General features: G+C 45.0%; 1 protein-coding gene across 5 annotated transcripts in view; it reads left to right on the plus strand.

Moving 5' to 3' along the window:
* Positions 1-18,286, plus strand: part of LOC101168886 (stAR-related lipid transfer protein 13) — a 57,611-nt gene that overhangs the window by 21,509 nt on the left and 17,816 nt on the right. For 2 of the 5 annotated variants that reach the window (XM_078930753.1, XM_078930754.1), the window contains exons 4-5: positions 17,207-17,278; positions 18,080-18,161. In XM_078930753.1, the coding sequence (XP_078786879.1) occupies positions 17,207-17,278; positions 18,080-18,161 (154 nt within the window). Of the gene's footprint in view, positions 1-5,934; positions 6,344-9,589; positions 10,122-15,741; positions 15,886-17,206; positions 17,279-18,079; positions 18,162-18,286 lie in introns of those variants that run through there. The other 3 variants (XM_023962344.2, XM_023962343.2, XM_023962345.2) reach the window with 3 other exon arrangements.

An 18,286-nucleotide genomic window follows, 5' to 3' on the forward strand; every position in this document is an offset into this window, starting at 1 on the left:
ACTCACGCTGCCGACTCCAGACCCGAACGAGCAGTTCCACCAGTGACGCCACGAGCCGCAGTTACATTCTCGGACCTCCAGTAACAGATACCTACCTGTCTGGCCCTCATATTAAATCTACCTTCTCGCCAAGACATCTCTGTCCTGTGTCTCATTCCGGGTTTCAGCATCTGGGTCTCAGTCGTTCTATAGTCATGACAGAACGGACTGGCCATAATCCCGACCCAGCTGACCCGGAGGGACTCAGATTAGCCGTATCCCAGCAAGGCATATTGCTTGGTCGCCAGGCCGACGCCCTATCCCAGATGGCCGCGGCCCAACAGGACCTTTTTCACCGCCTGGACGGTTTGACACAGACATTGAACAATTTAACCGGACATTTTTCCCATGTTCCAACAGATACGGCTCAAGCTACGGCTAACTCGGCTACTTCCGTTTCCGGATCACCCTCCGCTCACGAAAACATCCGGCTGCAACCGGAACCATTTACTGGTGACGTTGAAGCCTGCGGAGGATTCCTCCTCCAATGCGAGCTGATTTACCAACAAGCCCCCCGTCATTATCAGTCGGATCACAGTAAAATATCACTGATCGTCAACTCTCTACGCAATAAAGCCCTCCAGTGGGCCCAGGCTTTCCTCTCCTCCAATCCCATAAGCCACCTCACTTATGAACGTTTCCTCAGAGAGTTCCAGTTAATTTTCGACCAACCACGCAAACAGGACGAAGCAACCCGTCGGTTACTCGCGCTCAGGCAGCGTAACCGCTCGGTGAGTGAACACGTTATAGATTTCCGTATTCTGGCGGTCGAGGCAGGCTGGCCCGACGCAGCTTTGAAGGGGATCTTTTACCAGTCTTTAAATGAACAAATTAAGGATCATCTGTGTTCTCAACCCGAAGCCCGGTCATTTGAGGAACTGGTTTCTGCGGCACTCCGCTCTGATGTTCGCCTGCGGGAGCGTCAAAGGGAACGAGGGCCCGTTTTCCAGCGTGCCGCAACCACTACATCCTCCAACTTCTCACACGCTGTTCACGCCACCCCTCTCGACTCCCTCAGCCCCTCTAGACCTCCAGACGAGCCTATGCAGGTTGGACACTCTCGACTGTCTGAAGAGGAACGCCGCAGACGGCGCATGGAGGGGGCCTGTTTCTATTGCGGAGCAAAGGGCCACATTGTCATCTCCTGCCCGCTTCGTTTAAACACCCGAACCCCTCGCTAGGAGACAGGCTGCGAGGGGTAACAAACATCTACCTGGCCGGTAATAATTTTTTACTAATCCCTGTCAAGTTAAGTCACGATCTCCAAGTGCATGAGTTACGGGCCCTGGTCGACTCCGGGGCCGAGCAGAGTTTAATTGACCAGCAACTTGTTAATGAACTGTCGATTCCCACAGAACCCCTGGAGAACCCCATCGAGGCTTCCGGTTTAGGCGGTCAACTCTTATCCCGCATCACCCACCGCACCAAACCCATCCTGCTCATTACTTCTGGCAACCATCGTGAGTCTATCCGTTTCCTCATCACCAAGTCCATCCATACTCCCATAGTACTCGGGTTTTCCTGGCTAAAACTGCATAATCCTCAATTTAATTGGGCTCAAGGGACTATAATCCAGTGGAGCCCATATTGCCTCGCTAATTGTCTTCTCTCTGCTCTCCCTTCCGTTACTTCTCCTAACGCTGAGTGTCATAGCCAAGTCGATTTGTCCAACATTCCTCGTTGTTATCATGATTTAAAAGCAGTATTTTGCAAAACCAAAGCTAGTGCTCTCCCACCTCATAGACCTTATGATTGCGCCATAAACCTGATGCCTGGCGCTCCATTGCCCAAGGGCCATTTGTTTAATCTATCTGGACCAGAAAAGACAGCCATGGAGAACTATGTACAGGAAGCCCTCGCCCTGGGGCACATTCGACCCTCCTCCTCCCCCGTGGGAGCAGGCTTTTTCTTCGTGCAGAAAAAAGACAAGTCCCTCCGACCATGCATTGATTATCGCGAACTAAATCAAATCACCGTAAAAGACAAATACTCACTGCCATTAATCACCTCTGTTTTTGATTCCGTCCAGAAGGCTCGCATATTCACAAAGTTAGATCTCCGCAATGCCTACCACTTGGTCCGAATTAAGGAAGGGGACGAGTGGAAAACTGCCTTTAACACCCCGTTAGGGCATTACGAATATTTAGTAATGCCTTTCGGCCTCACCAACGCCCCGGCAGTTTTCCAAAGGCTAGTTAACGATGTCCTTCGGGACTTCATTAATCGATTCGTCTTTGTCTATTTAGATGATATTCTTGTCTACTCCCACGATCTGGCTCAACACGAGCATCACGTTCGGCTGGTGTTGGAGAGACTATTGGAAAATCAGCTTTTCGTTAAGCATGAAAAGTGCGAATTTCATTCCCCCACTGTACAGTTTCTCGGTTACATTATCGAGGCTGGCTGCATACGCCCTGATCCATCCAAAATAGAAGCTGTTACCAACTGGGAACCTCCAACCAGCCGTAAGAAGCTACAGCAATTCCTGGGCTTTGCTAACTTTTACAGACGCTTCATACGCAATTACAGCAGTATTGCTTCTCCCCTTACACGCCTCACTTCCATAAAGCATCCCTTTGTCTGGTCCAACGAAGCCCAACAGGCCTTCAACAGGTTAAAGAAACTGTTTGTCTCTGCCCCGATCCTCATCCAACCTGACCCCTCACGGCAATTTATCGTTGAGGTCGATGCCTCTGACTCTGGGGTGGGCGCTGTCCTCTCACAGAAGGAGGAGAGTTCTGGAAAACTCAAACCTTGTGCGTTTTTCTCTCGCAAGCTGTCCCCTTCTGAGCAGAATTACGACGTTGGCAACCGGGAACTCTTAGCCATCAAACTTGCCCTGGAGGAGTGGCGTCACTGGTTGGAGGGAGCCGAGCAGCCTTTCATCGTCTGGACGGACCATAAAAACCTGGCATACCTACGCTCCGCGAAAAGACTCAACTCCAGGCAAGCTCGTTGGTGTCTTTTCTTTGACCGGTTTCACTTCACCATAACCTACAGACCAGGCTCCCGCAACACCAAACCCGATGCCCTCTCCAGGAAATACAGTCCGTCTGAGAACACTCTATCATCAATCCTCCCTTCATCCTGCATCATAGGAAGTGTCACCTGGGATATCGAGGCCAAGGTTCTTCAAGCCCTGGAAGGGGACTCTGACCATCCACCCGCCTCCAGGGGCACACTGTTTGTACCCGCTCATCTCCGCTCCGAAGTCATCACTTGGGGTCACGCGTCTCGTCTGGCGTGCCATGGGGGGGTCCACCGTACCCTCCATTTACTTCGTAAGAGGTTTTATTGGCCGTCTATGGAGAAGGATATTAGGGAGTATATCTCGGCGTGCACCACCTGCGCCCGATCCAAGACGTCCTCCTCGGCTCCGGCGGGGTTGCTCCACCCACTTCCTACGCCCAGCAGGCCCTGGTCCCACTTGGCAATGGACTTTGTCACCGGGTTACCCCCATCAGCAGGTAACACCGTCATACTCACAGTCATAGATCGATTTTCCAAGATGGCCCACTTCATTCCGCTCCCTCAACTACCCACTGCCACCGAAACTGCTGATATCATGACCAAGCAGGTTTTCCGTCACCATGGCATCCCCCTGGACATTGTCTCTGACCGTGGCCCGCAGTTCATTTCTCAGGTCTGGAAGGCCTTCTGTACGGCCTTGGGGGCCACGGTCAGCCTCACATCTGGCTACCATCCTCAGTCCAACGGCCAAGCGGAGAGAGCGAACCAGGAACTGGAGGCAGCTCTCCGCTGCTTGGCGGCACAGAACCAGCAGGACTGGTCCCAATATATCGTGTGGATTGAGTATGCCCATAATGCTCATCCCTCCACTGCCACTGGGCTCTCTCCCTTTGAGGCCGCCCTCGGGTACTCACCACCTCTGTTTCCGTCACAGGAACTGGACTTGGCGGTGCCTTCCGTACAACATCACATCCAGCGGTGCCAACGCATCTGGGCACAGGCTAAGGCTGCTCTCCTCCGCACCAAGGAGAGCAACTGCCGCATCGCCAACCGTCACAGGGTGGTGGGACCCGAGTACCAACCTGGCCAGAGGGTCTGGCTCTCCACACGTAATATCCCCATCCAAGCCACCTCCAAGAAACTGGCTCCACGATTCATCGGACCTTACGTCATAGAGAAACTCATCAACCCCACCTGCGTCCGACTCCGTCTTCCCAAGGCTCTGAAAGTTCACCCGTCATTTCATGTTTCCCAGATCAAGCCAGTTCTGGACAGTCCTCTGTGCCCGCCGTCCGCTTCCCCGCCACCCGCCCGGCTCATCGACGGTGCTCCGGCTTACGACGTCAATCGGATCCTGGATGTCCGCCGTCGGGGTCGCGGATTCCAGTTCCTGGTCGACTGGGTGGGTTACGGGCCGGAGGAGCGCTCCTGGATTTCCCGCTCTCTCATTTTGGACCCCTCGCTCATTGAGGATTTCTACCGGGCCCACCCAGATCGCCGCCCTTGACCGCCTGGAGGCGGTCGTTGAGGGGGGGGTACTGTCATGGTGCCTCTGTCAGACTCCTTCCCCCTCTCCTCTCCGCTTGGTTCCTGATTATCCCCAGCTGCTTCCACTCACCTCATCGACACACCTGCCTTCTTAAGGAGCTCCAGGATCTTCATTCAACGCCAGTCCGTTGCCCCTGATGGTGCATATTTGGCCTCACGTCAAGTTCATGCTTTGTTGCCTTGCCTTAAGCCAAGTAGTTAACATATGCTGTCTTACCTGTCTCCAGGAAACCTCAGCCACGAGTGGTCACCCACAGCAGCCGTAATCCGGACTCCTCTACTGGTCTGGTCCCTTCATCCTCACCACGAGCCTCTGCCGAACCAGCTGCCTCACGAGACGGACTCACGCTGCCGACTCCAGACCCGAACGAGCAGTTCCACCAGTGACGCCACGAGCCGCAGTTACATTCTCGGACCTCCAGTAACAGATACCTACCTGTCTGGCCCTCATATTAAATCTACCTTCTCGCCAAGACATCTCTGTCCTGTGTCTCATTCCGGGTTTCAGCATCTGGGTCTCAGTCGTTCTATAGTCATGACAAGTATTTCTTTATTCAAATTGTTGTGAAACAGGAGCAGAAAAAAAAGCAGTTTGAAAAGGATTGTATTTGTGACATAAAATACACCAGGCAGGCCACAAGCTCCAGTCTGATACATCCACTTGAAAATGACGTGATGTGTGTCTTGGTTTCCCTCATCCGAGCTGGCGTCTGGCTCAAAACTGTACAGCTGGATCACTCCAATATTGCTCACCATTTTTGTTGCACCGTTAATGTTAAATTGGGGGAGGATGAGAGGCTGTAAGCCAGTGGGAGGGCATGTTAATGGAATGCTCTGTTATGGGTGATGGGAAGAGGGGCGGTGTTGCTCTGAGCCAACAGCTCTACCTAGAAACTTTGTCCTGGAAAGCCATACAGGGTTTTTAGGCTAAAAATGGTGTAAACTTAATTAAAAGCTCACTGGTGACGCTTTGAAAATAGATCAGGAGATGATTGGAGGGGGACTTTAAATTACAAATTTTGCTGTTAATTGAATTTACTACGTTGAGAAATGCAAAATTATTTGACACCCCCCCCCCCCCCCCAATTCAGATGAATGACTCCCCCTCCTCTGCATCAGAAGTATGTTTTGTGCAGCACACAGTGGAGAATCTGTGCTTGCGTGCGGGAATGACTGTTATTAGGAAGCATCAAGGGGATTGAAAGAGATCCTTGTTTGGATGAGTGGGTGGGTTCGCGTCGTGGAGAAAGTGTAGGTTTGGTGAGTTGTGTGAGAGACTCTTTCACCATAAGGGAGGTGAGGAGGGGGGAGACCGCCTCTCACATCTGGCTTTTGCCTCACGTGCATAACTTAGTCTCTGCACCTTGGCCCTGCAGAGGACTGTGGGGGAAATGTTGGATCACTTAGACTGGGCTCTCCGCTGTGGCTCCACATCCCGGCCGTAAGGGCTCCGCGCCCGCCTCCGCTGGTGCAGGAAGGTGACGCAGCGCCGTGGAGCTGCTGCTGGTGCTTTTTACCAGGTGTAGGAGTGGCGACTATTGCGGCAGCCCGCGCGCACGCCGTCTCAGCGTGCGCTTTAACGCAGCGGAGGATCCCATAGTGAGCCGATCCATCCGGGGCTGCTTTCAGGGGGAATATAATGAGTCCGGCGGCGCCGCAATGACCACCCAGAGGAAGTCTGCCAGTAAACTTCAGCTGCGGCGGTCGATCAGCGAGCAGCTGCGGGAGTCCACGTCCAAGGCTTGGGATCTGCTGTGGAGAAACGTCCGGGAGAGGCGGCTGGCAGGTCAGAGAACCAAAAAAGGAAGCAGCGCTCAAATGTGGAATGCAGTCTATCACCGCAGATAACGGCAGCGGCGGAACAGACGCAGCGAAGATCTTTTATTTACAAGTGTTTAACTTGTGCTTGTCTGGCTGTTTGCCATTATTTGCGTTTACGCTTGCAATGCCAGGACTGTTTACCAATAGAAGTTTGTCTCCGGTGGTCTGAGTGGGCTGTTATGTCCCCCACACGCCCGGATCGTCATGCGCAACGTGCGCCCCGAATATTTTGGGAAGGTCATTGTCAAATTTAGTTCTCAAAAGCGCAGGCATGCGCTGTGGGAGGCAGAGCAGAGGGGATTCAGATACCCTTCAGTTCTGTTATTTAAGGGCGGAAGTTGATGAAATTTGATCAAATTTGGTTTCGTCGTGGGTTTTAGATATATTTGAATTCTAGGTCTGGATGCGCAGAATCCGGTTTGGCTGTGCGTCAGAGTGAAGGGGGGCGGGGGGGGGGGGGGGCTGCAGCTGTCTGTCCAGTTTAATGCAATTACTGAGATGTACGCCACTCAGATAAATTAAACCACAAGCATTCCTGCTTTTACAACCAGGAATCCACAGCTGACCACTGGAATCAGAGCAAATGTTCACGTGCGCAGACGGATCACCCAAACAGCTACTGCTGATAAGAAGATTGTCATTCTAACAGCATAAAATTGGGAGTCAAGAGGGCATGTGTCCCCAATCCTCTTTCCTCTCACTTTTCCTTGTTTTTCAGCCAAACCCCCCCCCCAAACCCTTTCCTTCCTTCCAGCCCTCCATCACCCCAAATGTTTAACCCATCAGCTCAGAGGCTCACACTTCACATCTGTCTGGGTCAGATTTGATGGTGGGGGAAATCCTTACAATGTGCACATCTGGCCTTATACAGTCATGCTGCTGATCAATATTTCTACCAAAAATCCATCAGGCCAAAGAAGTTTCCAGGTCAGAAAAATGTTTTCACTTTGACTTCTGGGTTTACCACCTTTATTGGAATCCAACATGGATGTTGATAATACATGAACGTTGTAGTAGTGGTATTGGGTAAGTTTGAAAATAACTTGGCTCACATTGCCGTCTTGTTTTTGTGTGAAAAGTGTTAAATCCTGGATTTGATTGTAATTCCGCAGATTGCCAGACTAACAGTGGGGGTGAAGCTTTTCCAATCATCAGGATTTGTGGGTCTTAGATTTTCTGTTGGCGAGTGTTTGTGTGTGTGGGTTTGTTTGTTAGAAAGCATAGATGCAGTCAGAAAAAGGGATTTATGTAAAAAAAAAAAAACATGTCTTTATCTCAACTATTTCTGCCCAAATGGTTCCTACTCTTACTTTATTTCACAGTTTTTAAATTAATTTTTTCCCCTCCTACTCTGAATTAGTCTCTAAGGTTTTAAATTCTGTGCTTAAAGTCTCGAGGTGTTTTTAGCCAAAAATCAAAAACCGGTGTCATTCTCTAGAATAGTTTTCTGCAGAACGGCTGTAGCATGAGAAACTCGCCTCTGAGTTGTGAGCAGGACTGTTGCCATGGAGCAAGTCCGTCTCCATTTCCCATCGATATATTTACGTGCTCTCTGACTTGCTTACACTCCTTCACCCAAAACCTAACACTACTGGTGCAACAAAAATTTTGATTAATATTGGAACTATCCAGCCGTGCAGTTTTAGAGCCAGATACCAGCTCATACGAGGGAAAAAAAGATGTACGTGGATCTATTTGTCTACAAGTGGATGCATCAGAATGGAGCAGAGCAGGGAGCTTGTGACCTTCTGAATGTAGCTTCCTCGTCACGTCTAAATTTTTTCAAACATCGTTTTTTTTTGTCTGCTTCTGATAAAGAAATGCTATTTTTTTGCTTTCTTATTATATATCCATCAGAAAAAGGTCACAAGAAAACTGTTCAAAACACCAAAAATGTTGTTTTCATTGGAGTGGGTCTTTAACTCATGGTGACATCAGTGTAACAGAAAAATATCAGAAATTGATTCTGTGGTCCAAAATGCTCATAATTTGATTTTAAAGAAATGGGTCCGGGTTCTTATTGGTTAAAAAGAAAAAGATGGGATATATTTGTCTTCTAATTCCCATTTTTGTGCGTTTTTTTCTGTCAGTTGGTTCAAATTTTAACCACTGGTTATTGACACGACAGAAATGATTTTACTAAATGGACAGAACTTCACTACAAAATCACACAACTGATGCATAAATTGGTAAAATTATGCAGCTACAGAGAAGATCTTACCAACCAAAACCATTCTTTGAAACACATCCTTAAAGCTAAACAGTTCCAGACATTTTTTTTTACTTGTGCATCACATTTGCTGCTGTTTGGTTTGGAGAAGCAAACGCAGTTTATCTCGACTTTCCCAAAAGTAATTTTTCAGTCTCGTCTTTAGCTTCCTGTCTTGTCTTGGCATGCTGTAACCAAGCGGAGATGATGGATATCACAGAACATTACTGCCTGCTCACTACAGCCCAGCCCTGGGCTCCACTTACACACTAATGTTTAGCCCAGGATGACATTACTGTACTGCCTGTTGTGGGCTGGATCAGCAGGATGCAGAACTTGGCTTTTTGTGAACTTTTTTGGGGCGTCTGTTTCCCCCTTACTAGAAAAAATAGTTGCAGAATTCTTAAGATCTATGATGTTCTTCTGGAGTCGAGTTCCCTTGAGTTTCCTCCAGAGGGCAGCGTGATCAAATCAAATAGTTTTTTTTTTTACTGACTTTGAATGAGCTTCTCAGCTTCTTCCGCAGCTTCTCAAACTCCAGTGAAATCAGATAATCTGCAGGATGCAGAGATCATCTGCTTTGCTGCGTAAACGTGATGTTGTGGACATTTCTCCGTTTTGCACTGCAGTCCTCCTCTGCAGGGGGAACAATGGCTTTGCTCTGACATACATGCATTCCTTAGCTCAGTCTCACACACCCACATACTCTCTATTGTTCTGCTCCTTCCTTATTTCATGTAAGGATATGGCTGTTAGAGTCATTTGTTTTCCATTTTTATCGCACATTTGCATGTCCGCCTGCAGGTCTGCGCGTAGTTTCTATGGCAGGACTTCAGCAAGCAGGCCGCTGGTCACATGATCCAGGCGAAGAGTTTATCTTCCTCCCATCTCAGCTGAGCAGTGGGCCTGGCACAGAGGGGGGTGGGGGGTGGGGGGGGGGACCAGGATTGTCATCGGAGTCAGGTGGTGCAATGAAGCGCTTGTTCGACTCTTGAGGGAGGCGGAGGAGGGCGGGTGGTTTCCAGTGAAGACATGTTAGAGGAAAGAATTCCCGGGGAGTGCTCACACAGCAAGTCATCGGAGTGGAGAGGACCTGAAGGTGATGGACAGCTGATGTGAATGGAGACAGGGCGTCTGCCTCAGCATGCTGTCAGAGGAGAGGTCAATTCACCAAGGAAGGAGGAGGAGGGTATAGACGGCAACATGGAACCCGTGGACGCTGCAAGAGGAACTGGCAAAGGACTGGAGATCACAGAAGAGACTGCTGACACGGAATCTGCTGAAAACCCGACTGATTTCACACGCAGCGGGAGCATGGAGATCGATAGTTTGAGCAATGTGAACCCTGGTGCCAAGGGGGAGCACGATTCTGAAAGCGATGGAGACTGTGCCAGTGAGGGAACCTGCCTGGAGGTCATGACACCTGATGGCCAGGACCATTACCTGAGGCTAGGAGACACGCCCCGACGGCGCTCTGCCCTGCGGCTCTCCCGCATCATAGCTCGCCAGCAGCTGCTGCGGAGGATGGCACAAGGTAGATAAATGTAAAACATGAAAAGACTCAATCAATTTTAACTTGATTATAACAATCTCTTTATCTCTAAATTATCGTCTGACAATAAAAGGAAGAAAAAGTGGTTGAACCTATTCCTCCTTTTTTAATGTAGTTATGGAGTAACGCCTTATTGCTTTTTGTCCATTCTGGGACAGCCCACAACGAAAGCTTTGATGTTCGTTTATAAAACATAGGAAGGAAGCGACTGATTGCCGATATTTTTTTTCCATGTGAGACTCTGTTTGTTGTAGATTTAGTCATTATTTGATCTATTCCATAGCGGTTTGTGCCAAAGCATTTCTGTCTCTGCTTTGTTTTGCCCTTTTAGGAATCATTCTTTATCAGTAGTAGTACGGGACTCCTCAGAGTGACAGTTGTGTAGACATTGACTCAGACTTGCATCCACACCAGAATGCTTTTTTTTTTTTAAACATCCAGATTGAGTCATAACATACTGAAGAGATCTTGAGTGTTTTTGTTTTCGTCTGCATCCCACCTACCCATCTGGTCACTTCCTTCCTGTCACATGACTCTTGTTTCTCCGGGGCTCCACACATGTGATGAAACAGAGATTCTGAGCTCTGGATTCTTGTTTTCTCCAGGATAAATTCTCTTTAAGTGTTTCAAATGTCAGCAGTTGTCAGACTCTTAAACACCGAAGATTGTTTGTGCTGATTTCATATCTGCAAAATCTTGTTCTTTTAAATGGATTCAGAGAGTGGACAGAAACATGTCAAGTCTCGCTTTTGTGTCACCCCAGACTAACCATGAGCTTTCCTCCACAAGCCAAATATCAAATGTGTAAAAACAAAAAGTAGATATGTCAGGAATGCAGGTAGAGATGCAAGTTTGTGCCCGTCCTGGTGGTTGCATGACTGCTTTAACTTGAAATCCTTCTTCTTTTTAATTAAAACAGTTCTTCTCTTTTCGCTGTGACCTTGAACACACACCTCCATAAACAATTTTAATCTAATGTTGTGCTGTTTTTCTTTGTTTTTTTTGGTCAAAAATTTTGATTTTAGATTACAGAAAAGAGTTAAAAAAATGACAGCATTATTTTTCAAAATAAAATCAAGGGTAGAACAAAAATTTGCTGATTTTCTTTTGTTTTTGTTTTGTTTTTATGCATCTCTACAATGGACTATTTATATAAACTCTATATTTTGAGGAACATATTTAAAATGTAACCCATACATTTAAAATTAGGAAGTTTCTTCATTTGTGGTAAATGTTGTTGGAACATACAAAAATACAATTCCTTCATCTTTGTTTGAAAGGGTTTGACTCTTTAACTGCTCAGGGTGTTTTCAGCAAAGAGCATCAGTTTAACAAAAAAAAATATCGGAACAAGTGAATCTATGTTTTGCAGATCAACAACAGTCGTTCTTGAAAGAGTCTTTAGCCTTAAGTATGTTTTTCTTGAAAATAATCGTTCTTATTATTACGTAAAACAATTTTTTATTTTAAAAAGCGCCTTTCAGAGCCCTCAAGGAGGCTGCACAAAAGACAAGTTAAAACACACTTAAACGCATCAAACAATAACAATAATAATAATAATAATAAAAAGTGCCAAAGATGGGTTTTGAATCCTTTTACAAGTATTTTCAACTTGACAGTTGTTTTTTATATTTTAAAGATACAAACCCAAGGTTAATTTTACTTTTGAAATGATCATTTACAAAATCTACTTTTACAATAAAAAATGTCTTTTCTTTTTCAATATTTTGCAAGGAAAGGAGCTGCAACCTCTGTGTCAGACTGTATTGGTCTGTCAAAGCTGACAGCACAAATGTCCCTGTACTCACTTGTCAATAAACAATACAAAAAGGAAGAGTGGGGAAAAGGCTGCCACATGTTCATGTGGTGCCTTTTAAGCAGCTGTAGCCATAAGCCATACCACAAAAATCGACTGTGATTGGCGGACACTGTTCCATCACTTCTCTGCAGCTCCCTCTGCTGGAGAAAATGTGTCATGATAATCACACACTGCACGTCTGTTCCGTCTTCTTTAAAACTAAAAATCTGCCTCTCGATGCTTATTATTAACATCATTAATTTTAACCCACATTTCAGTTTTAATTGAATTATTTTATTTAGTCAAACTTTGAATATCGGGATCTGTGTAAACACATCAGCCCTCATTAGGGAGGACATCCATGACTGACTCTGCAGTGATTTTATTCCAGCATTGATTTTCTCTAGCTGTGCGTTCCTGAAGGCTGACCATCGTCATAGATGAGTCACATGAGAAAAGAAAAACATATTCTTCCTCAAATTTCCTCCCTTCTTCTTACTCCTCTGTCTTCTTCACTGCTCTTCTAGACCTTTAAACACAAGAAGCTAAATGCTTATATGATACCCAGGCTCTTTGTGTGTTTAGCATACGAAACTTCTTTTTAGACATCTCAAAAAGACACCAATTTTAACCAAAACTGCTTTTTTCTTTGATGCGCATTTACCAAAGCTAGGTCCCACTGACTTCTGCTGCTCTGGGCGCATGGGAAATTTAGAGCAGGAAATGATGTCACAACTCTTTAGGGTGCTTTTGACCCGCCGCTGAGCAGACATAACACAGATTAAAAGGCCCTCCGAAAGTCACGGTTAGTGGAGGTAGATGAAAGGCAGGAAATGGAAGAAAAGTTTCTTAATAAAGTTTCAGAAGGGATCAAGGGCTTGCATGGATCGGGTTTCTTTTGTAACACTGCCGGCACCTTTTGCTGTGAAATGAGTTAAGTGGTGCTGCCTTTGCCCCCCCTGTGGACGCCTAAAACAGTCAGCCTCACAGAACTACCCGCTTCGATCAACTGAGCCTGACTGTGTGCATTGTGGCCTACTTGTGGCACGTTTGGGAGCTAATTCATTTGATTCAATTCAGCACAAATGAATAGCAGCACTTTGTTCTCAATCTGGCCGATGCTTTTGTCTCTTGTCTTCAGCACAAACAGAAATGCACACTGCATAAACACTGCAAGAAATCATGTCAGTTCACACTTTAGAAAAAAAAAAAAAGATTTATGAACGACAACGGCTTTACATCAAATCGATGCAGATTTCATGTACTGCATGCTAAATCTGTTACTCCATGTGTTTCTAGAAACACATGGAGTAACAGTCAAAAAATTCATAGAATTAATAGAAAATTTTCTTTGTAAGATTTTTTTTAAAACAAGTTGAGATTTCCTGCCCTTTTAAGACAAAATCAGAGATGGAAAACTCCAGGCCTCGAGGGCTTGTTCTGCATTATTTCCAGATATCCAAGCTCTACTCATGACTGAATACCTGGTTCAGGTGAGTCCAGCCAATTAGAACATGCCAGGGTACGTATGTTGGAGAACATGCAGGAATATTGCTCATCCCCGGAGTCTTGAAATTAGCCATAAACACTCATGTTTAGAAATATTGTTCTGATAATTGGAACTTGTCCTAAAGTAAGCATTTATTTCTCATAAAATGTGTTTTCTTTATAGTATGGACCGTATACATTTTCTCCCAAATCTGTCCCATTTTAGGTACTACAACTGTCCAACTGTCCTTATTTCTACGCTATAATCATATTGAAAACTAGAATCACACATTTTTCTGAAAGATTTTATGTAAATGATACAAGTCAAATAAAACTTTCAAGTTTCCCCAAATCAGCCACGTTTGTTTCTTGAAAAAAAGACAGCTAACTATCACAAATAAAAATATTATATTAGGTAAGAAAAAAATGGTAAATGGCGTATACTTAAATAGCGCTCAAAGGCCCAAAGTGCTTTATAGTCACAGTCCCATTCATCCATTCACACACACATTCACACACTGATGGCGGCTCCGCTGCCGAACACTGGCACCAGAGGCAAGGTGGGGTTTAGTGTCTTGCCCAAGAACACTTCAATGCATGGGCAGGCAAGGTGGGAATCGAACCTGTAATCTTCCAATCAGAGGTCGACTGCCCTGCCACTGCACCACGGCCGCCTGTTTAATTAGAGATTTTACTTTTGTTTTTTTTAGATCAAATGACTCATTAAGATATTCAAGATTTATTGTCCTAAAACAAGTCATTACATCTTCATGTGCAATTACTAGTGAGGAAATTTTGAACAAAATTAAATGTAAAAATATATAAAAACTAGTCATAGACAAATGCATACTTGGGAAGGTTTTGAGTTTTTGTAGTGTAATGTTTTGGAACCATGATGCAAAAACCTACACTGATGAAAATATTGTTTTTAACATGTCCTTGTTGCACCTTTCTGATGATGAAGGAGATATATAAAGAAAATTAAGCTAAAAATTGCATTTCTGAGTATTCTGTCATTCAAATCATTGTGAATCAGGAGTAGATGAAAAAAATGCGGTTGGAAAAAGCCTATTTGTGACATAGCAAAATACACTGGGCGGGCCACAAGCTCCCTGCTCCAAGCTGTCAGTAACAGGGAAGAGTTGCTCCACGCCAACAACTTGAAGGTGAATTTCTAATGAACTACTGCTGCTCTGTGTCCTGGAAGACAAAACTGTTGGTTTTTTTTAAGTTTTATTTTGGGTAAAAACAGCAAAACCACAATTCATGGAACACTTTTAAAATAGATCAAAAGGTGATCGGAGCTGGGACTTTAAATGTTTGAAGTTGCTGTTAGCCTGAGGGCCAGATTTTAAGAGCAGGATTTTCTGTTTTGCATAATTTTTCACTTTTTTATTCCTGATGTTTCTCTCAAAAACTCCAGTTTAGTGGTGTGCAGAACCTACTCTTTTCTCTTCTGGTGGGGTTTCCAGCTCAATTTCTAAACTGGAAGCTTTTTAACTTGCATTTTTCTTTAATCATTATTTTTTTTAAAGTGTTAGATGCCTCCAGGCTCATTTTTAGTAAATAAACAGCTGGTGTGGTATGTCTTCCTCCCTCTGGTTTTCCCACAAGGTCTCCAGCCGTCGGACTGTCTCATCCTTTTTCCCTTTTTCTGAGTCACTGGGGGCAACATCTGTGCTGATGTAAATGCTAGTGAGTGTGCTGCATGTGTGTGTGTGTGTGTGGACATAAACTACATTCTCCCACACATTGTTCTGATAATTCAGGAAAGCAGAGGTCAGCGTCCTTCAGTCATAGCCAGCCAGTGGCTTCATTTGCCATGTGAAGTAGGAGAACAGCGGCTCTCGGCCGCCAAGTTTCTGGCTGACGTCAACATCAGCGATTTTCTGCATGAATGCGATGAGGCAACATCAATTCTGGCAGTGGCAAAGAAGATGTGGACTTTCTCAGCGGAGCTGGGAGGAAGAAGGAATGAGGAGGTTTCCGTGAAAGATATGGAGGGATAAAAGGAAATGTCTAAGAAAGTTGTTTTTAGATGGTTTATCAGAGGAAAGATGGGAGCATTTGAGCAGGAAGATGTTGGAAGCAAGTTGGAAAGGAAGCTGAAAAAAGTAAGGCTTTGGATGGCATAAAGGTGCAGAAAGAAATCAGAAAGTTCAAGAAAAGAAATTCTACCCAAAGCAGAATTTGGTATGTGATGTTGGTGGATCAGAGAAAAGATAAAAAAGCAAAAAGAGGAGGTTGAGGAGAAAATGAGAGGTAAGCAGAAGCTTGAATAAGGCAGGCTGGGCGAAAGAGGCAGAGCTGTAACCATAAGGCAGTAAAGAAGAAAGTACTGAGCCAGATGATAGAAAAGCTCCACAGCAGTAAATGCCTGAGACGCGGGATGGAGAGCGAACTTCACTCTAAGATAAGGAGATCCAGGAGCATCTCATCGCCTCACCATGAGGAGTTGCAGTAAGTTATAAAGGTGAAATGTGGGATTTTGGAATGGTTCGGAGTTACACTTTTATGTCTCGGCTGTCTGTTTTGAAGAGCCAGAAAAATCCTCTGTACGAATATTTTTGGTTTTTAGTGTCAGCTTTGAAGGAAGGCTGGATGCTTGTGTTGTCGTCATAGAAACTTTAACAGGAGAAAACAAAATGGAAAAATGAGAGTTTTAATTTGATTCCAGACTTTACTTTCAGCAATGAAATAAGCATCAGTTGTTGATGGCCAAAATACAAAACCTCTTATGGAAATTTTTTAGATTAGAGTTCTTACATTAATTGTTGCAGAACAAGGATATCTGCAAGAAAATCCTGCCCTTTTTATGACATGAATGTCGCAAGACAAAAACCTCCAACCTTGACTGGAATATTTGAAACACATTTTTGTGTTTTCCTGAAAAAATGGATTTTTGTTTTTTGTTTTGTATTTTGGCCAATGTTGTGTTTTTCCTTTCAAGGATTGCCAAAACGGGGGCAATTTTGGAGCAGAAGTGGATTGATGCATATTTGCATCAATAGGGTTAACCTGTTAGAGATGTAAACTAATTGCAGGAGCCTCAGATTGAAACCATTTCAATTGAATTGTCCATGTATTTGCTACATTTACATCATTTTCACTTTTTTCTGTCTTTTAATAAATACTAAATGTTTCTGCCAATTTTTGCCTTCGTTTTTTGCTATTTAAGGTGATCTTTGGTTTCTTTTTATTCCATCAGCACAGTTTAAGAGCAGTTTAACAAGTGTCTGCTTCATCAGGGAATGCGCACACACACGCGTTTCAGCCTGCCTGTTTAACATTATGTGGGATACATACTGTATGTTAGCGGAAAAAAGTAGTAAAAGAAAAGCCTATAAAATGCCTCTTGCAGCAGTGCCTGATGGGATGTGGTTCCATGTGTGCTCCCATTGATAAGACATCAGAGTGGATCTAACTTGCGATGGGACAGTTAAACACTAAATGAATCTTTTTTTTTTTTAATGTGTTGAAGTCATTGGATTTTTTTCCCTTCCTGACTATATTCCAACTTTTCCAGTCTCATCATTCCAGTTATTTCCCAGAGGAAAGATAAATCCCGGAGATGATCCTCCCCTGTATTCTAAAAATGTTCATGTCAGGATGACAAACACAAGCACAATGTTGTGCTTCATGCTCGTTTTATTAGCATTTGCATCTGGAAGCGATTTGTATGAAAAAAATGATCAGGAGCTGTGAAGTTTCATAAAGATAAATAAATAAATAAATGATTCTTTTTCTCCCCACCACCACCCCACCCCATTTTTTCTTACAGAGATTGAGGCTAAGGAGGCATGCGATTGGCTTCGAGCAGCTGGATTTCCACAGTACGCACAGCTCTATGAAGGTAGCTCACAAAAAGTGGCTCAGGTCCAGCTTTTATCCAGCTGCCTTAGTTCACACAGCCTCTGCCTTCTAAGAACTCCTTTTGTTTATCCTCAATGCTGTATTTTTCCATCATCCATGTTTCTCTCCCCCCCTCTTCCATTGCTCCATATTCAAATCTTTTGGGCCGCTACATTCTATTTCCAGGCTTCAGTTCCTGTCCAGAGGGAGGGGTCATGGGAAAGGCCTTGTTATCACTACTGGGACTCTCATAGCTTGTCTTTTTTCTTTCTTTTTCTCTTTCGCCCACCTTTTTTCTTGTTTCCTCGCCTCTTTCTTTCTAATCATCTCCCTCCTAAAATGTTTCTTTTTTAATTTTTTTAGTTCAACTGCTTTTTTTTCCCTTCTTCCCTTTTTGTTGCTATCCGTCGTTATCTTGTAAACCCAGAGGCGTTTGCTCATGTGCTGATCATCAGCTCTCACACAGATGAAGCACAAACAGGAAACGAGCTCAGTAATCAAAGACGAAATTCTCAAAATCCAGTGGGCCTTCCTAACAGCATCGCACACACACCCCAGCAGGCACACACACAGAGCGGTGCTCTGAGAAAAGCTGTTGAGTCAGGTTGTAGAGGATTAACAGAACGCCTGCAGACTCATTTAGAGACTCGCCACAATAAAAGCCTCCTTTGGGGATCCACGTGTGTCAGATTGTGGATTTCGTTTAGTAAAATTCCAATTCACAGTGAGCTACGTCACAGACACTCCACCCTTCTTGTTGGTTATTCATTTTTAAACCTGTTTTCACCCTCCTTCTTCCCAGATTCCCAGTTTCCAATCGACATTTCCTCGGTTAAAAGAGACCACGACTTTCTGGACCGAGACCTGGTTGAGCCTTTGTGTCGGTACGAACTTCATGACCCATTGATCCTTCAGATGTCTGAGCTGCATCCTCAATAAACTCGCCATTTCTCTCAGTCACCAAGGCTTTGATCTGATCAGCCCCCAGCCCCCTGATCTATGGAGTTAA

Source organism: Oryzias latipes, chromosome 14 (assembly GCF_053564925.1).
Source record: "Oryzias latipes strain Hd-rR chromosome 14, Olatipes_Hd-rR_3.1".
In the NCBI taxonomy this organism is placed as follows: Eukaryota; Metazoa; Chordata; class Actinopteri; order Beloniformes; family Adrianichthyidae; genus Oryzias; species Oryzias latipes.